Here is an 18188-nt window from a genome sequence, read left to right as displayed (position 1 = left end):
ACCTGGGGCACCTGCAGACTGATCGCCAAGCTGATGGGGGCGGGGGGAGTTCCCCGCACACTCTGCAGCGGACCCAGAAGTGGGCCGGAAGTACTTCTGGTCCACTTCTGGGTCCACTGCCGAGCACGTGGGGGGCCCACTCCTGTGGGACGTTTCAACCGCCCCACCAGCTCAGTGTTCACAAGCTATGTCTGGTACCTCAAGGCATGTAGAAAAAACATATAAAGCTGTGTCTACGGTCGAATCGCTGATTCTCCGAATCGGAATTGAATCTTCAGATTCGGATTTGGCTGAATCGAATCGGGACAGTGATCCGAACCAACTAATTGAATCACTGTCCCCTGAATCAGGCCAAATCCAAATTAAATATGGCCTGCTTTGCATGCCCGTACTTTCTAGTGTGCGTACAATTTGCATGTATGGTACTGGGGAGCATCAGTTGCTATCTAAATCATGAAAATTTGGGGCTGGATTTGATGATCCTTCAAGGTCCCTTCCAGCCCAAATGTTTATGAAAAAAGAGGGTTGGTACCATGTTGTCTAGAAAGTTCATGCTCTTAACATAGAAGCAGTCTAGCAACTGCTACCGGCTTAAATAAAATGTGCTTATGTGAGTGAATAAACTCTGTTTCTGAGCAGATTTGCTGTCTTTCATTGTGTTGTCCCTGTAAATAAATGCAGGACTTGAGGCAAGAAGAGGTTTTGTTTTGGTTTTATTTGTTCTTGTATTGATTGATTATGCCTTTATATTTTTTATTTAATTAAAAACGAGTCTAATGACAAATTAACCTGATTTTGAGTTCTAGCTTTCTAGTCCGCAAATCTTAAACTGTATATTTTAAATGCATATAATTTAAAGCACTTTTAACCAGGCATAAACCCCTTATTCCCAGGCTAATAGGGAATCTTTACACATGCTCTGGGGTGGAGGGGAGGATGCTTTAATTGGAGTGACTCCAAGAGCTGCTGTAATAAACACTCCTGCAGTGTCCCACCTATTCAGTGTCCTGCACTTCCAAATGGTGGTGGGGGTGATTTATTTAAAGCTCATTTGATCTTTAGTTAAAGCATTCCTGCTGCCATGTTGAAGCATGAAGGTGCTGAATACACATGACTACTGGAGCATTCCAGTTAGTACAATTAATTGTGTCTGCTCCAATGTGTGCTAGACTATCAGACCGGATGTTTGGCATGTGTATAGGTTCCCGTAATGCCTGGGAATAGAACTGTCTTCTACTGGGAGAGCACTTGCACAATTAATAGTTCCTTTGCCTATCAATGCTAACTCATTAGAAGCCTCCCCTTGGCTTCTGTTGGATGTATAAAGTTATCTGATGCTAGACTACTGTTAAATAGTCTGACTTTTTTTAAAGCTAACTCATAGGGTTTGCGTGAATTTTGTTTTTAAATTGAATAACTTCAGGAAAATGCAGCAGCGACTCTTGCTTATAAGTTTTTAGAATTACTGTTACAAAATTATGCTACCGAAAAAAAATCACTTGTGAAAGAAGAGAAATGTAATTCTGGTTACTAATGCAATCACGGCCTCTTGAAGGCTCAGATCAAGTGTAGTAATTTTCATCAGAACTCCCCCCCCCCCTCAATTTTTCAGCTGCTGCTTTGGGAAATCTTGTTTCAGATTTAGCTGGACTGGGGTAAGTCTTCCTTTTGTGTTCTGGTTATTTTCTATTTAAACAGAAATGTATATCCTGGAAATCACTGTAGACTTTTATTCTTACTGAAGTGCCTTTTAAGACGATTGTAAAGAGAAACGATCAAAATAATGCTTTCTTTAATTTGCTCAGTGATGAAATTCCAGAGTAATGAATCTTCATTATGTTTTCTTGCATGCAATATTACTCATGGTTTTGAAATGGAAAGAAAAAATGTCTTTTGGCCTTTGCTTATAAATTTTCAAGTAGAAAATAAAGTAACCTATGAAATTATACAGTAATTAGCTAAATTTAGAAGTTACGTGATCTATTAAAAGCTAGATTTACTAACTTTGCAGGTGGTAAGGTTTGTACTCTTAGTAACAAATTAATTGGCATTTATGAAACCTGTTCAGTTCAGAGTGTGCTCTCGATGCAAAGCTGAAATGCTTGCCAGCTGGCAAATGTTATAATTACATGAACATATGTGTGTGTGTATATGTCTGTATACACATATTCTCTCTCTCTCTCTCTCTCTCCCCCCTAAGTGAAGGCTGAGAAGGATTGGCCGACAACTTTACTGTAAGGTCATTGCATTAAAGTTCAAATTGCATTGTTAATGAGTAGGAGCTGAGAACCTCATCTAGATTGGAGAAACATAGTTAAAATACCAAAGATACAAGTTCTCATATTTCCTCTTCAGTTTTTATTAGAGTAGTTTCTTAAAAATGTTCATTGATCACCTCTGCCTGTCATGCAGACTGCCACTGGTAAAGTCATATTTAAACCTTAGATCATTTGAAGGCAGTGTCATTTGCTGTCTTAACCCAAGTGACTCGCACTGAACGAATAGGGCCAGTAGTAAGCATCTTATTTCAGTATCTTCAAAGAACATTTCAGCGATGGGAGCCATTATAAACTGCTCACTCCCAATCTCTCGATTAGATTTTTACCTAGGGTTGAATAGACTCTCTAGCATCCTCTGTTAGTTTGCCTACACATTACCTGGAGCATTTCAACAATAGCACTTCAAGAATGTTTCTTCTGGTCACAAGTGCCTTTTGAAATGTACTCTTTCTTTCCTGGCATTGCTTGTGGACTGGTGCAACCTGAAGCTTCATAACTAGGCTGTGCCAAGTCCTTCCAGAACATTTATTTCGTCATTGTGTGGCAACAAACAATCTCTGCTCAAGCACAGGGAGAGACTAGTCTTATGGTTAAATAAGAGTACAAACAATGCTTGTAATCTTTTTGAAAGCGTTAGCACTGCTGTCACTCCATCAAGCTACTAAGCCCTTGGCATCTTTCAAACTATTGCAAAAACTTTATATCAAGCAAACAGGCTCTTACTAGGAATCTGCCATACATGCTAGAATCAAGGGGCACCTGTACACGTGCAGAGAGTGTAAGTACAGCGTATCAGAGCAGACTTGATTAATTGAGTCTGCTGGAGCATGGTAATTACTGCACTCCAACAGGCTCCACCATCACGTGTATCAGTGTCCTTGTCCTGAAAACTGGTGGCAGGGATGATTTAACTGAAACTCATTCAATCTTTAAAGCACCCCCGCTGCCATTTTTCAGCGTGAGGATGCTGATGCATATGATGCTCCAGGCCCTTTAATTAGAGTGGCTCTCAGAGCCACTGTAATTAAAGCAGGTATGTCCCGTCCCCTGTCATGTCCTCCCCCCTACTCCTGGAGCATGTGTATAAGTGCCCAAGAGTTTCATGAAAAACTGAAAAACCCAAAAAGTTGTCTGTAAACCAGTAACTATTTTAAATTTAATTTTCTTTATTTAGATGCAGTCAACAAGTGCAGTTCTAAAATTGACACTAGAGACAGCTAAATGCTCATGTCCTTCTTGAGTGTCACCCAAAACCTGATATATTAGTGATAGTTTGGAGTTTTATTTGTCAGGCAAAAAAATAAATTAATGTCTGCTGTGAGTTTCCTCTGAAACTCACTCTGTTATAAAAAAAAAAAAAAAGAGAACTTTTGTTTGCCCTTGCTGTGATGGGTAAAAGTACACTTGGACCAACTTCAAAAAGGGTGGAACTGCTCCTCTGGAGGGCACAGTAGCTCTTATGCTGTAACTATTATGTGTGGATGAGCCTGTAGACACATGTATGGCAGGACCATGTGTACGTTTTAATCCTGCTTTGTCCAGGGTCAGAATTGGGGTGATTTACAGCTGATTTGTATCACCACCATCTCATGCACATTTAGTAGTTAAAGCATAATAGCTGCTGCATGTTCTAGAGAACCAGTTCCCTTTCATCTTTTGAAGCCATTACAAATGTACGTTTTTCCATACCCTTAGTTCAGTGATTCTTAGCCCGGTGCTCTGAAACCTGGGGTACAGTGAGATTCTTTTAAGGCTGCTGCAGAGTGCCATGCAATATTACCACCAGCAGGTGTGCAAACACCCTTACAGGATTAACATGATAAATCCAAAAATTTCAAATAGGAATCTATAGTGTCAAAACCCTTCTGACCTGTTGTGGGTTTTCTGAATTCTTTGGTTGCTTATACATGTGCTCAGGGGGTGGGGGGAGGGAATACATGTGTTCAGGGAGTGTGGGGAGGAAGCATTTTAATTAACGGTTCCTGGAGAGCTGTTCTAATTAAAATGCCACAGCGTCACATGTATTAAGCCCTTGCGTGTTTAAAAATGGCTGCATGACACTAACTAAAAGCTCATTTGACAGACTAATGAAAGCATCCCAGTAGCCATTTTTAAACCCATAGGGGCTTGTACACGTGATGCTGCAGCAATGCTAGAGCGCTCTGATAATGCAGAGCAGACTCAGTTAATCGAGTCTGCTCCTAGGGGTTCTAATTAGAATGCATCAGAGCACATGTATGGGCACATTTTGTGACACAAGAATTACTCTGTTCTTTCCATAATCAAAAAACTAACGATACCCATATATGAATAGGGTGCTGCTAAATTCAGTAAAATTATGAAGGGGTGCCCTGGGTCTAAAAAAGGTTGAGAGCCACTATCTTGTTTAATGTAAGTATCATAGCAAATATGCTGAATACTTTTAAATGCCATGTAGCTGTTTTACAGTGGTATTGTTATAGTTTAAAAAAACTGTCATATGTTTCTCTACTCTTTGGATGATTACTCTTTACACTGCAGACTTGAGTAATTTATTACTGATAAGTTGGGTATCTGCGTGACATTTCTGCTTTTTTTTCCCCTGTGTGGAAAAGGCCATTTGAATGGTGATTTTCTTTCTGCCTCAGCAACTTCATTAAAGCAAGTGTAACAGAATAAAACAAATGTAAAAAGAACATTTTGTGAATAATTGCTGAAAGGGAAACTTGCATGATTTATTGCATTTCCTGTAGTACTAAAAAGGCTTATGGATTGAAATATTTTGTTTAATAAAATCTTGCAGTAATACCTAGGCCAAACATGTCTTGTATGAAATCCAAGCTGGTTGGTTTTTTGTGGTGTTTTGTTTTCTTGCCCCCCCCCCCCGCCCCAATCACCAGGGATCCTGGTTTTCTCTCTTTATAAACCAGAAATTCTCTTATAAAAATTGCAAATTCTCTCATTAAACCCCCCCAAATCTGTGTTTTTCCCATGACTAAAATGAAACGTGTGTATGTGTTCAACCTGTCAGTTGAACACAGTGCTTTATTAATATATTTACAATTTTAAAGCAGTTTGGAAGCCTACCAGTGCCTCAGTCACTAATAATAAAAGAAATTCTAAATTCACCCCTGGCCCTGCTGGTGCCCCTCACTCCCCACCCAGCGTTCATCACCAGGGATTCTGGTTTTCTGTTCTCTGTGGAAAAACATGGTAAAACGCGGCTGTTCTCTCTTTAAGGAGGAAACTGCGGATTTTCTCTCTTTAAGGGGAAGGCTGCAGATAACATTGGGTTTCGCCTTGTAGGCTGGCCAAGTTCCAGCCTGCAAAGGCTGCAGAGAGCAGGAGGAGGGCAATCAGGCAGAGGGTGCCATATGCCCTTCCCCTGTGGGCTTGCTTTAGCTGTGCTGTCCATGGGGCAGGGGGAGCTAAACTCTGCTCTGGTTGCAGGCAGCAGCTGGGGCTCAGGCACTGCTGCAGGGGCAGGCATGGGACTGTGGACCTGGGTCCCTGTCCCGGTATCCCTGGCAGCTGGGGGCCTCCTTCAGCAGGGCTGGAGGGGTTGGGGAACAAGGGGCACTGGCAGGGCTTGGGGGGTTGTGGCATGGGAGTGAGGGGCATGGGCAGGGCTCAGCACCACAAAGCGGGGAGAGGGGGGAACAGTCACAGCTAGACCCGCATCCTGGTGAGTGAAAGGGGCAGGGGGAGCTCTGATTTTTCATGATAAAAAAAAAAAAGCCCAAATCAAATGCTAAATTTTTATAGGTATTTAGAATGTGTTTTATTATAGCAACTGAGGCACCAGTAGGCTTCTAAATTGCTTTAAAATTGTAAATAATAGATTAATAAAACATTATATCAGACAGACAGATGCATTTCATTTTAATCATGGAAAAACATGGATTTGGGAGGTTTTAACTAGAGAATTTGTGTGGTTTTAATCGGAGATTTTACAGTTTTTAAATGGAGAAAACCAGGATCCCTTACATCGCATACAAAATTGAGGAGTGAATTTTGTTACGTGCACTTGCAACGAACGAAATACTGTGATCTTCTGAAATGTGACTGTTGTTCCATATGTGCCAATGGTGGCTCGCAGTGCAGCAAAACCCAGCTCAGTTTGATTCATGTTATTCACAGCGAGTTGCTGAGTGAAGGATGAGCTGTCCAGTTCTTCGCAGCTCTTCCTTCAGAGGCATTGTCTTTCCCTTTGGCTACAGCACGGCAGCAATCCTGTGTAACTGACTGACTGCAGAAACAACTTTGTTTTAAATAAAAGCTGCAACAATCAGCTAGAGCAATTCGGTGGTCCCACACAACTGTTTGCTGGTTATGGAGCTGAAGTCCACTCCATGATAGGGTAGACTGGACTCCTTAACCCTGATCAGCAGCCAGTGGAGCCACGATAGAGGGACAAATGGATGATCTCTGGCTTCAGCAGCTCCTGTGGCCAAGCTGGTTTCAGATGTACTTGTACCTGCCTTTCCTTTGGATTAAACCAGCAAGGCTGAGAGGGGGACACTGGTGTGTGGGCAGCTTAATGTTTCCATATACACTGCCCAGGCTTTTGCATCTGGAGAGGTCACTCCATCTTTGCTTTATCTTTCAAGTGAGGATTATGTTCAGTGAGCAAACGTCTCACTTGCCTTACTTCTATTGTCTCACAAGACAGGCAGATGCCTACTACTAAATAACCCCTGGCCGGTTTGCAAACCCCATCTTCACTAGGGCTACAGTTTAACTCCATGAACTATCTGGGCTGTACAGTATGCCAGAGGAAAATGCATTTTCACTTGTGTGTTACTTATAGGCAGTGTTTTCATAGCCAAAAGCATTTGAGTGCATGTGGTTATCTTAGTCTTGCAGGTTATGTTGAAGCTTTAGCTTCGAGATTGGGCCTATCAATTCCTGATCTAACACCCAAACAAGCTGATATGTGGCAAACACGGGTCAGCGCACACTTGGTGAGTATATTTCATCTATAGTTTGTTTGTAACATTCAGTGGTTATTAGGGGTGGAATAAATCCATTTTTTCCATGTTTGTCAAAATGAAATTCATTAGCTTTTGATATTTGTTAAATAACAGCTTTGCAGCAAATTGCGGGAGCTGGTATAGGTAGAGTTTGAGGAGTGTTATGGAGCCAAGTTTGAGTGGTGACAGGCAAGCCACAATAGAGGTATTGTGGTAGATTTCTATTGCATCATTGTAACATACAGGAACTATGGTTGTAGTGGTTGTAAAAGATGGGTATCTTTTAGAGGTCAGTTCACAGGATGGATGGGGTGGTAATAGTTGTCCTTTTAAAACCTGGATATTTGTATCCATTTTGTCAGATTTATAAAATCAGGTTGGATGATACAGGTGTTCTGGTTGTAGAAAATATCATTCCAATCTTTAATTCGTTATTTAAAATTAACCTGGATGCAAAAATAACTTTAATTAGAATCTATTATGAATTAATTCATGATTAATATTCTTTGCCGAGGCTCGTTACAGGAATCACTTAAATAGTGGGCGCTCATTGCCTTGCAGATTGGAAGCTTTTGGCTGGTTAATTTTATTTAATCATTGAAATATTTCATAGAGTCATTTAAAAAGAGGGTGACAATTGATTTTGAGAAAATAAATGAAAGATTTTGTAAGGTGAAAGAAATATCTAAGCAGGAGTTAAACTTTAATTCTGGGTAAATTAGGGGAAGAGAATTCACTTTTTATCTAGGAAAGGTCCCCAGTAGGTGAGGCAGCATCTGAGTATACACACACGTCCCAATGTAAAGGTGCCTATGGGAAAACAAGTAGTGTCTCATTCAGCTCTGTGCAAAGGCGCTAAGTGTGTTTTTAGCTGACTGCCATTTAGCTTTGAGCAGTCTCAATTTTCCAGTGCTAATTCCAAATGTTAACATTAAATTAACTTTAGCATGTGTAAGTAAAGTTAAATATTAATGCACTTTTCCCTAAGATTTCATCTCGTATAGATTAAGTTATAACTTGGTGATTGACCCTGGAGTGTATCATTCCATTGTCCAGACTTGCTTCACAATCTGCATCATCTTCTGGATTCCGTTAGTTTCACCTTAATGTGGCCCAGGCTAAACTCATTTTCCCTTTGAGGCTTTTCCATTCACCTGTTATCAGCCACTTTGCAATACTGCTATCCTTACTGTTTCTCAGGCTTGGCATCTGGATGCCATGTTTTGACATTTTCATTCTCTTTGACTTAGACATCTAGGTCAAGTCTCATTGTTTCTTCCTTTATAACATTTTAAAATGTGTCCCTTTCATTTTTACACGCAAAATGAAATCTCTATCTCAAGCCCTCAAGTCCCATTGTGATTAATCTTCTCTGGCCTCTCTGACACCTGCATAACTCCCTTATTCTCCCAGCAGTTGAGCTTTGAATGCGTCTGCCTTGCCTGTCAGTCTAACCATGTTACTCATTTTATGAATAACTCCACTAACTTTTCATTTACTATATAAATTCAAGTCCCTTTTGCCCTACGTACATCTCTTATGGTGGTAAACCCCATTCCTTATGCTCTGCCAATATTGTAGACATGTGCTCTGACATATTGTAGACCCCATTCTTTATGCTCTGCCAATATTGCATCTGTCTTCACCCCCATCTATGACCATTTGTTCCCTGTTTCAGGGCACAATGGGCACTTCTACGTGTGTTCCAGTGGGGGGTTGGGGGAGACGCTTTAATTAGTGGGTCTGAGAGCTGCTCTAATTAAAGTGTCACAGTGTCTTGTGATAGCATTCCTTCATTTCAAAATGGCAGCGGGGGCAGGGGCGCTTGAACTAAAGCTTGTTTGATGAAATGCGCGGGGGTGCTGATAAACAAGATGGGGAGGCTGGCTGTAGCATGGCAATTACCATGCTCCATGGTTAATCAAGTTTGCTGGAGCATTGGTAGTTCCTGCACTCCAGCCAGGCTCCATGTCTTGTGTGTCAGTGTCTCTGTGCTGGTAACTGAGTGCCCTGATGCACTGTAATCACAGCAGCTTCTGCACACATGTATAGGCACCTGATAAGACTAAGTTAAGGAAAGCGTACTGATAACCAACTGTGTACTGTATTTTGCTTTTGCTTGTTCTTACAGTGGGGTAGTATGGTGGTGAGACCAGTGGGACATTATTCCTGGGTAGGGGAGCTATTACAAAAGTGAGGTCACAATTGTATTGCAAACAATACAACTGGTCATTTCCTTTTTTCCCCTCCCCCTTTTCTTTCCTTAGGGTAAAGCTATTGGAGTAACCATTGGCTGCCTTTTAGGAATGTTTCCTTTGTTTTTCTTTGGAGACGAAGAAGAAAAACTGGAAGAGAAAAAATAACCTTTTTACAAAACACATAAAAATGTAAACTAATGTACCTCAATTACTCAATTATGCTGTCTATATTTAGGAATTACCAGACAGTAAAAAATGTATAGACTTGGGAACAAAACATTCAGCATGTAGTTTTATGGAAACACTAATTTATTGTGGCTTTGTCTTACTCGGTACATCTTTTATAAGATACCCTTTTGCTTTTTATTTAATGTAAAATCCTGAAGTGTTTTCATTTATAATGGCAACTGATGTTTACCACTTTCCCTCTTGCCTTCCTTCTTTAATGGATGGGGTTATTACCTTAACCGCTTACCATGGATGTACTGTAACTTTTTGGTTTTGCTTATTTGTTGCCTAACATTTTAAAGTGCATGTCAGAAAAGATCCTCCATACTCATCAGGTCCTTTGTTCCAGACTATCAGTGAAGCCAGTTGGTGGGTGATTTGGGATGTAGACTTTATATGGCCTTGCTGTGCGTGGTTTGTTCTCTGAGCCACCAGTTGGCAGTGCCTCGGGATGGATGTATTTGTCATCCAGTGGTTGGTTTGCTTCACAACTCTAGCCTCTTTGCCTCTTCCACTCTAACACTCAGCAAGGTAAGTGTTTCCAGCCAGCCTCCTTACCATGTCCATTCTTCCAAGTTTCTACGCTGTCACCCACCTCTTCTTTTTTTTCCACAGTAATATTTTGAGAATCAAGATTAATGTTTGGTTTTATCCTGTGTTTACTCACCAACCCAACCAAATGATTTAGTGTCTGCTTCCAATAAACTTACTTTCCTCCCTTCCTGAATTTTAACTGGACCTTCTAAGAATTCAGACCAGTCCCTAATGGAGTAATTATGTATGGCTGAGTCAAAATATAACACCTTATTCTCTACAGAGTAGTAGATAACATAAGAGGAGTCAATGGATGTTAGACAAAGAAGGGAAGTTTTTTAAGGTGAAATTTGGCTCGAGTGTGAGTGTCTGAAAGTAGTAGCTTCTCGGCCTCTTGAAGGCTCAGATCGAGCGAAAACATTTATTCTTCTATCTGATAGTTGAATTGAAATCCTTAAAATAAATAAATAAAATCCTCCCAGCCTGGATTAGAGGATCTGATATGCAGAATATAACCTACAGTTAACATTAGATTTTTTTTTTCGATTGCTGTGAAGGCATCTAGTGAAGAAAAGATGGATCCTGGGGCCTTTTTTTGCCTTATTACTTTTGCAGTCTTATTCAGAGCATATTATTTCAAATGGATCTAATTTCTTTGGGATCATGTACAATCTTTTTATGTGATCATTTGTGATTTTTCTGTTGCAACTACCATGTTGAGTAGTTATAATATTATAAGTGTCTGACCTATTGGTACAATAGTAATGGATTAATATTCATTGCTTACAAAGGAGAGACTATTTTTCCTCTGAGTGCAAAATAGGAAAAGATACCAAAAGCCAGATGGGCGAGGGGGAGGGCACTTTAGCAGCTCTGCGTTGTTTCACTGATCTGTTGCACAATGTATTTCTAAGCTAGTGAAAGAAATTAAAATGTTACCTGAATTACCACAAGAGCAAATACTTTGTTTGGTGTAGTAAAAACATTACTACAAAACCCCAGTTTGTTTTAAATTGCTGATCTAGCAGGTCATGTCTTCAGTCATAAATCTGATACCTTTTGACCCTCCAGAAGCTCCAGAACACCAGTACCAGCCCTTATTTATAATGGATAAAAGAACAAAGAACCACCATTACTTAAGATATGAGATGGTACTGCTAATGTCATACCTGAAAATTGCACCAACCACAAAAATAACTTTTCATAAACTTTCAGATAGTATCCTTTTATGCCATCCTTATATGTTAAAAATTAGAAACTGGACCAAATTTTGGTAGCAAGAAACCCCAAATAGGCAGGAACATTTTTGGTTTTTAAAAATTGGAAGCTTATTTTAAAATAGCTTGAAAGTGTATCCTTTGATTAGGATACTAATATATTCCTTTCTGTTTAAATTTGTTTTATGTGGTGCTTGGATTCTTTTGGGCCATTTATTCAAGTATTCTTTTTATCTAGAATAAACTTTTATCTTCTTCCTCTGCTTATATATGTTTTTTTCAAGAGCTTTTGCTTCTTTTGAGGACTGATTAGTGTTTTGGTATTTGTTCTATACAAAGCTGTAATTAATCCCTTTTATATTTTTAAAGGCATAAGAGCACATATTAAACTTGCATTTTGCCCTGAAATCTGTAGCTACATTCACAGGAGGTTTGGGACTGTATCTCCTTACAATATTGACCACTTCATTGACAACTTTGGCAATACTGAAACTTCTGTAACTTCACTAACATATCAAAACTAGAACACTTAAGATCATCCTAGTTCCTTTTTAAGAGTTCACAAGAACAAATACATAGCTAAATGTCAGCTATTGTAGTAGTACTCATTTTAGAATGACAATACTAAGGACATGTACTATTGTTTATTGGCTTGTGCATGTAAATTGAGTGCGTTTTGTTGATACTGTATGTTAAACTGTTGTACTGCAACCAATGTTTTTAAAAAAAAAAAATGAACTAAAAGATCTTTAAAGAAGCTATTTGTGGGTTTTTTTCGTTAAACTGTTTAGCTGACTGTAGGGAAAAATGTGGTGGGCAGGTGATGCATTGTTAGAAATACTGAATGCTAGACAAGTGGTTGACTAGGATGCTACTGAGATGACTGCCTAATTTAGATAAGTAGGGAGCTTGAGTGCCATCTTGACCCCATTGAAATCAGTGGCAACAGTTTTAATTAGGTCAGAGATACTACTCTATATGGGGAATGGCTTATTGAAGTGTACAGGACTTGTGTTTGGATGGTACAGTGGGTGAATACAGTGTCTGCCTGATCCGGAAGGGAGGATTTTTTTCCTAGTCAATACCTTGACTCTTCCAGCACTTTCTTTTTTTAATACATGGGTAAATATTATCCCAGGGGCTCTGGTTCTGTTTTTTTTAGAAACGGAACAAAAAAGAAAAGTAGGTGAGAGTAGAGCTACCATGTTTAAGAGACCTTGTTCTTACTCTGTTTAATTCTGTCAGTTTTGTCCTGCATTTAAAGTGGGCCTTCCATGTTAATGGCCTGGGCAACATTAAATTATTTTTATTCTGAAATGGTATGTTTCTAACTGTAACTTCAATTTAAATAATGTGTTTTAACAAATGATTCACAAACTTACTTCATATTGAGTTGACTACCTGTGGTTCTGTTGCTCGTGGCGGAGATACAGAAGCGGCTGAAAAACAAGTACAGAACATGCATTTGGATAGCATCGTTTCTCCAACCTCATCTCTCAGTATTTTCTCACTTACATAATTTTACATGAATTGTTTTGTTCAGATAACATATTTATCTTCAATTAAACTATTTGGCTTTCTGCAACCTTTTGATCAACAGTGAACCTCGTTTGTGTTTCTTTACCAGACGGTCCTTTAGTTCTGGGGGAAGATGCTCCTTGAGTGTTTTGTGTGAGGAAAGAGTGAAGGAATTGCTTAAGTTGTAACTAAAAAGTCATTTTACTGTTCTTATGTGAAGTACTGTAGAGAACTGTTCGCTTAGTATCTCTAAGTAAAGAAACTCTGTCTCTTCTCAGAAAGGTTATCTAAAAGTTGCATGAAAAAATGTTACAAACTCTAAAATCAACCAAATTTTACATTAAAACAAAAAAACCCACCGAGAAAGAAGTCTAGTTTCATTCTGATGTTTTATGCTTCTTAAGAATTGTGTTTTTATGCAAAATAGTTAATGGAGCCCTTGACACTTCAAACCACTGATTCTTAACCAGGGTGTCACAGCACCCTGGGGTGCCACCAGACCCTTTGAAGAGTGCTGTGAAGTGTGAGGAGATATGCAGATCAGATAAGCCAGGCTCAGGCTTGTCTCTGCCTGGATCATCTCCTCCACTCTTAGTGTCCAGCCCCTGTGTGAGGAGGTAAGCACTGTAGTAAAGATATAACTTAATTTTTTTAATTGGATGCCACTGAATTCACAAAAGTTTATGGAGGGGGGTGCCTTGAGCCCTGTGAGGAGGGCCGTGTGTCCAAAATAGTTGAGAACCACTGCCTTAAACCTTACAGATCTTCATTTGTTTTACAACTTGGCTATGGGTAATTGAAGCCCAGTAACAAATGACACTTAAGTGCTGTTCTCTTAGTAAAAATGATTGACTAACTAGATGAATATATAAGCTCATTTAATATGCATTTCTGTCTCTGCTTGAAAGAATACACATAATTGGCACCAGTAACAGGATTGATAAAGCCTTGTAGAAGAATGTATTAATGGGCTGAACAAATTTAATACAAAGAGGTTCAGTTAAATGACTGGCATTTTACACTTCTTACAGTGGCATGTAATGATATTGATGGGCATAACTCTTATTTTTGCCTTTATACTAAATAAACTGCATGGTTGAATATTTTTTTCCTTTGAATTTTTCTATTGCTGCTATTTGTCTCTCTATCCTTGGCAGGCTTGATAGAGGGTTTCTTGCAGCTGTTGCTTCTGTTGTGATACCAGTTGACTATTAACATCTCTGCTCTGCTCTCCCCCCCACACCAACTCTGACATTGAGATGCTTTGGACTTTTCAAAGAAGTAAAATGCCTGTGGAGGTCTAAGGAGATATGATGCTGGAGCAAGAAAGTGGACTTGCTTTTCTTGACTTTCAATTAACTCCAGGACCTAAGTAGTGTCAAATAGGACATTATGAGCAAGGTGTTTCTAGCCAAGACGTTGTTGTACTATAGAAGTATAATTTCCAAATTTTAATGTTTTTCAAAATTTTCTGAAGCTTTGACATATGAAGACTTGCATTCATAATGTAGCAGTTCTCTTTCTAAATTGGATAGCTGATCTAGCTTAGATATTGACCAGTGCTAGAGATTTGATACTGATTCTTTGAAAGAAGACAAACCCCATCCCAAATCACTGCTTGGTGTCGTGTATATATTTTCAGTGTACTTGTAAGGTGTCATTTTGTGCTCTACAACATGACAGGAGTTATTATTAATAGTAAACTGCTTTGAGGTGTTGCAATAAAATTTACAATATAAACACTTTTTTCCTATATGAATTTTTTTAAAATAATGGTTCTTGTAAGATATTTTTGCCATTGCACAAAATTAGCAATCGGTCAGATTTCTCATTTTCCCCTCTTGTGTGCAAGTTCCTTATTTCTCATCTTGAATTCCCCTATGGAATTTCCACAAGGTAAACTGCAGTTTATCATTGAGACAGACAAAATCTCAAATATATTTAGTTAAGCATAATATATTTTAATTTGATCATTAGCATGTGGCTAGATTGAACTGCAGTTATACTGATTTTTTTTTTCCTCTTAATGTATTTGTATAAATTTGCTTGCTCAGATAATATTTAGCTTTCATTTTACAGTATTTTATTACTGTAACAAATATGTTTTGAGTTCAGTTTAGGAATGTCATTGTCTCTGCAAAAGTAGTGAAACACTAAAACCAACAAACAAACTTGGGGAAGTTTTATGCATATGAACTGAAAATTATGGTTACTCAGGTAACTGCAGCTCTGACTGCTCTTGGCTTTTTCTAGTACGTTGTTTTTCGGCTCTTTGGAGAAATGGCATGGCTCTCTCCTCTGACTGGGCTTTTGGTTGCAGTCCTTTGCGTCAAGTATGATTGTCTCAACAGTTCTGAGTTTTCTTTATGTTCCCCAACATCAGCTGTTCTGCATTTTGGGGTGCAATTACATTAACCAAGTAACCAACTTACTTCTTTAAAAGAGAGCATTTTATTTGAAGCCCAAGCATTCCAGAGAAAAACATCTAAAAACAATTTTTTGACTTAAGTATTCACCCATTTTCCACATGGAGGTCTTGTAAGACCAGAAAACCTGATCCATCAGGAATAGTTCATTTCCTTAAGTCTCAACCCTTTTAGCCATCTTTGGGTTTGAGAGAATTTTACTAAGAGTGGTAAAGAACTTAAGGTATACTTCTTTTTTTTAAATGGAAGTTCGAGGAGACCACTTATTTTGTCTGCCAGAGGCTTATTTTATTTATTTATTTTTAACTTACCATTTCTTTATCCTGGAACATCTCTGCTGCTGTATGTAGTATACTCAGTTGTGACTATGTTTACCTTATGCAGGAAGGCATGGCCACTGTTTTTCAGGTGTTCTAAAGGGCCACAACTGATAATTATCCATTTGAGGGCCACAATTTCTTGTTTCAAAACTGGTGACAAACTTCACACTTAAAACAGATGCCAGGCTGACATAGGGTATATATGCGCATTTAAATGACCTAGGAGCATTTTCCTGGGTTTGTTGTCCTGGTAGAACTTACCTGGAGATGCCTGAGCCCCTGAAGAGCAATGAGCTTGCAGTGCTGATGCTGTGCAGCCAGGGGGGCTGCTGTGCACACATCTTTGTACTCTGTAGGCTCCCTCAGTCTGTATGGTGACAGATGGCAGCAGTACACAGAGAAGCTTTGATTGGCCTATCCAGACTGCTCAGAGTCAGACAGTCTGCCTGCAGCATAATGTGGTATTGTGAATGGAGTGTGTTCTGCTCCCTGCTTGGCTAGAGGAGTAGATTCCTGCCTGAGTGACATCCTGCTTCCAGAGCATGGGGACAGGCGAAGGAACAAAGCACCCTAGGAAGCTGGAGGATTGTGTTGTGGCTTCTCTCAGAAGGGTAAGTTGAAAAAGCATTGGCTCTCCCTTGGAAAACCACCATTATTTGTTGCTTATGGGAAAAGTACAAAGAACAGCCTATTAATAAACACTTTCAATGCACTTCATAATGCAAAAACTTTAAATGGACTTCGTCATTCTTTAGCTAGACAATCAGCACTCCTAGAGTTTACTCCACTTGGACCGTAGCTGCTTCTGTAACTTGCTTTAGACTGATCCCCATTGTAGGTCTGCACTTCAGCAGTGTAGATGGTAGCATTTTCTCTATATGCTGTTAGTTGGGTTTGGCATATTGCTTAAATATTCAGTTTTCAAGGTGATACTTGCAGTCCATTTTTTTTTGTCTAGAATTTTTCTTCTACCATCCCCCCAGATATAAATGTCTGGAGTCTCTCAAAGACGACAGAGCATTCTATGCTGAAAAGTACTTGTGTACTCCCTATACTCACCTGCCTGCCTTCCTGCCCTGGAGCTTTTTGTATTTCAGCAGGTTGGAAAGAGGAACTAAGGTCCCTGGGACTTGCGGTGCCATGTAGAGCTAGAAGCTAATGATGATAAAACACAAGAGTGCTACCATCCCTACTCAGTGATCAAGCTTTTCTATGCTGTTCCACAGCTCAGTGTTTGAGCTGCCAGACCCTAGCTATAAATGCACAAAGGAAACTGCAGCAGGACAAAGGTATTACCACATCTTACCTGATTCCAAAATGACTATGAATTTTTAAGATGACTGTCCAATAAGTAGATGTTATGTATGGAAGACTTATAATTTCCCATTTATAGAATCTAATTATAGGAGGATCATCTTAATTTTGGTTTCCCCCACAACCCCTCATCCCTGTGGTGGGGGTGAGGTCAATAGTTGGGGATTCATGTAGCCCGACACCTGCCTCCTAATGTGGTCCCTGCAGCCTTTGCCCCACCCCTGCTGCTTACCTTCTGGCCCCAGCCTTGAATATGGAGCACATGTATGATCCAGGCCCAGCTGAACACCACCACAACTGCTGCTGTGTGGTAGGGGTGGGCTTTGCCTGGAGCCACCATTTGCTCCATGCCACAGGCTGGAGCTGGAGCATAAGCGGTAACAGGTGGGAACAGTGCTTGTGGCTCTGACACCAATTCTCACCCTAGGTTGGGGCTGGAGTTGGAGCTGCAGCAGCCATTTGACCCTCAACTTATACTCAAATCCAAGACAAGGGGCTTCCCCCTATGTTAAATGGGGTGGTGGGGAAGATGAGGAAACTTCTTTTAGATTTGAGTAAATGTGATGGTAAATAACTCCTTGTCCTCATCGTTCTTGGAGTAAGGAAGCAGAAAAGTGGAAACTATATATACTGTATTGATACTGCTTATCTTCAGATTATGGTGGTTGGGTTATTTACCAAAGGCCACATCCAATACCAATGAAACCTCAAAAGAAAGAAAGGATTTGGTTTTAAATCTCTAAGGCAAGCCAATAAAAACACTTAATTTAAGCTTTTAGTCCATGAACAGTTTTTTAGCATAGAATACTTCCTGGCTGTTTAAGGGATGATTTTTTTTCTCTGCACCCATTCCCCACAGCTGTGCAATGTGGGCTCCAGCACTCAGCCCTCTTTGCATTTGTAGATGAGAAGTGCAGGTTGGGGTGTTCTGAGGAGGGCTTTTACCTATGGAGTTGGCTACCAAAGGCAATTGTATGAAGTGGCTTTGTGGTAATGCCAAGATTTCTCTCTTTTTTTTTTTTTTTAGATTTACCCTCAATAATAGCTGCAGTCTGGTACTTGTGCTTTTGTGCACTGGGGAAGATGGCTTAAAGGCAGACCCCACCCAGGACTGCCAGCTACAGTGAGAGGAGGAAGAACTTGTTTGTATGAGACAGTGACAGGATCAGTAAGAAGTGCCTAATTTAAATAACGTGGCCATT

General features: G+C 39.8%; 1 protein-coding gene across 1 annotated transcript in view; it reads left to right on the top strand.

The window, feature by feature from the left end:
- The window catches only part of TMEM65 (transmembrane protein 65), a 42442-nt gene extending 29435 nt beyond the window's left edge, over positions 1 to 13007 (top strand). Inside the window, exons 5-7 of the mRNA XM_090040611.1 lie at positions 1613 to 1655; positions 7117 to 7222; positions 9499 to 13007. Of these exons, the coding sequence (XP_089896737.1) occupies positions 1613 to 1655; positions 7117 to 7222; positions 9499 to 9594 (245 nt within the window). The 3' untranslated portion in view covers positions 9595 to 13007. The remainder of the gene's footprint in view (positions 1 to 1612; positions 1656 to 7116; positions 7223 to 9498) is intronic.
- Positions 13008 to 18188: the final 5181 nt, after the last annotated feature.

Source organism: Crocodylus siamensis, chromosome 3 (assembly GCF_052110815.1).
Source record: "Crocodylus siamensis isolate JL-2025a chromosome 3, ASM5211081v1, whole genome shotgun sequence".
In the NCBI taxonomy this organism is placed as follows: domain Eukaryota; kingdom Metazoa; phylum Chordata; order Crocodylia; family Crocodylidae; genus Crocodylus; species Crocodylus siamensis.
This window is presented reverse-complemented; position numbering and strand designations above follow the sequence as displayed.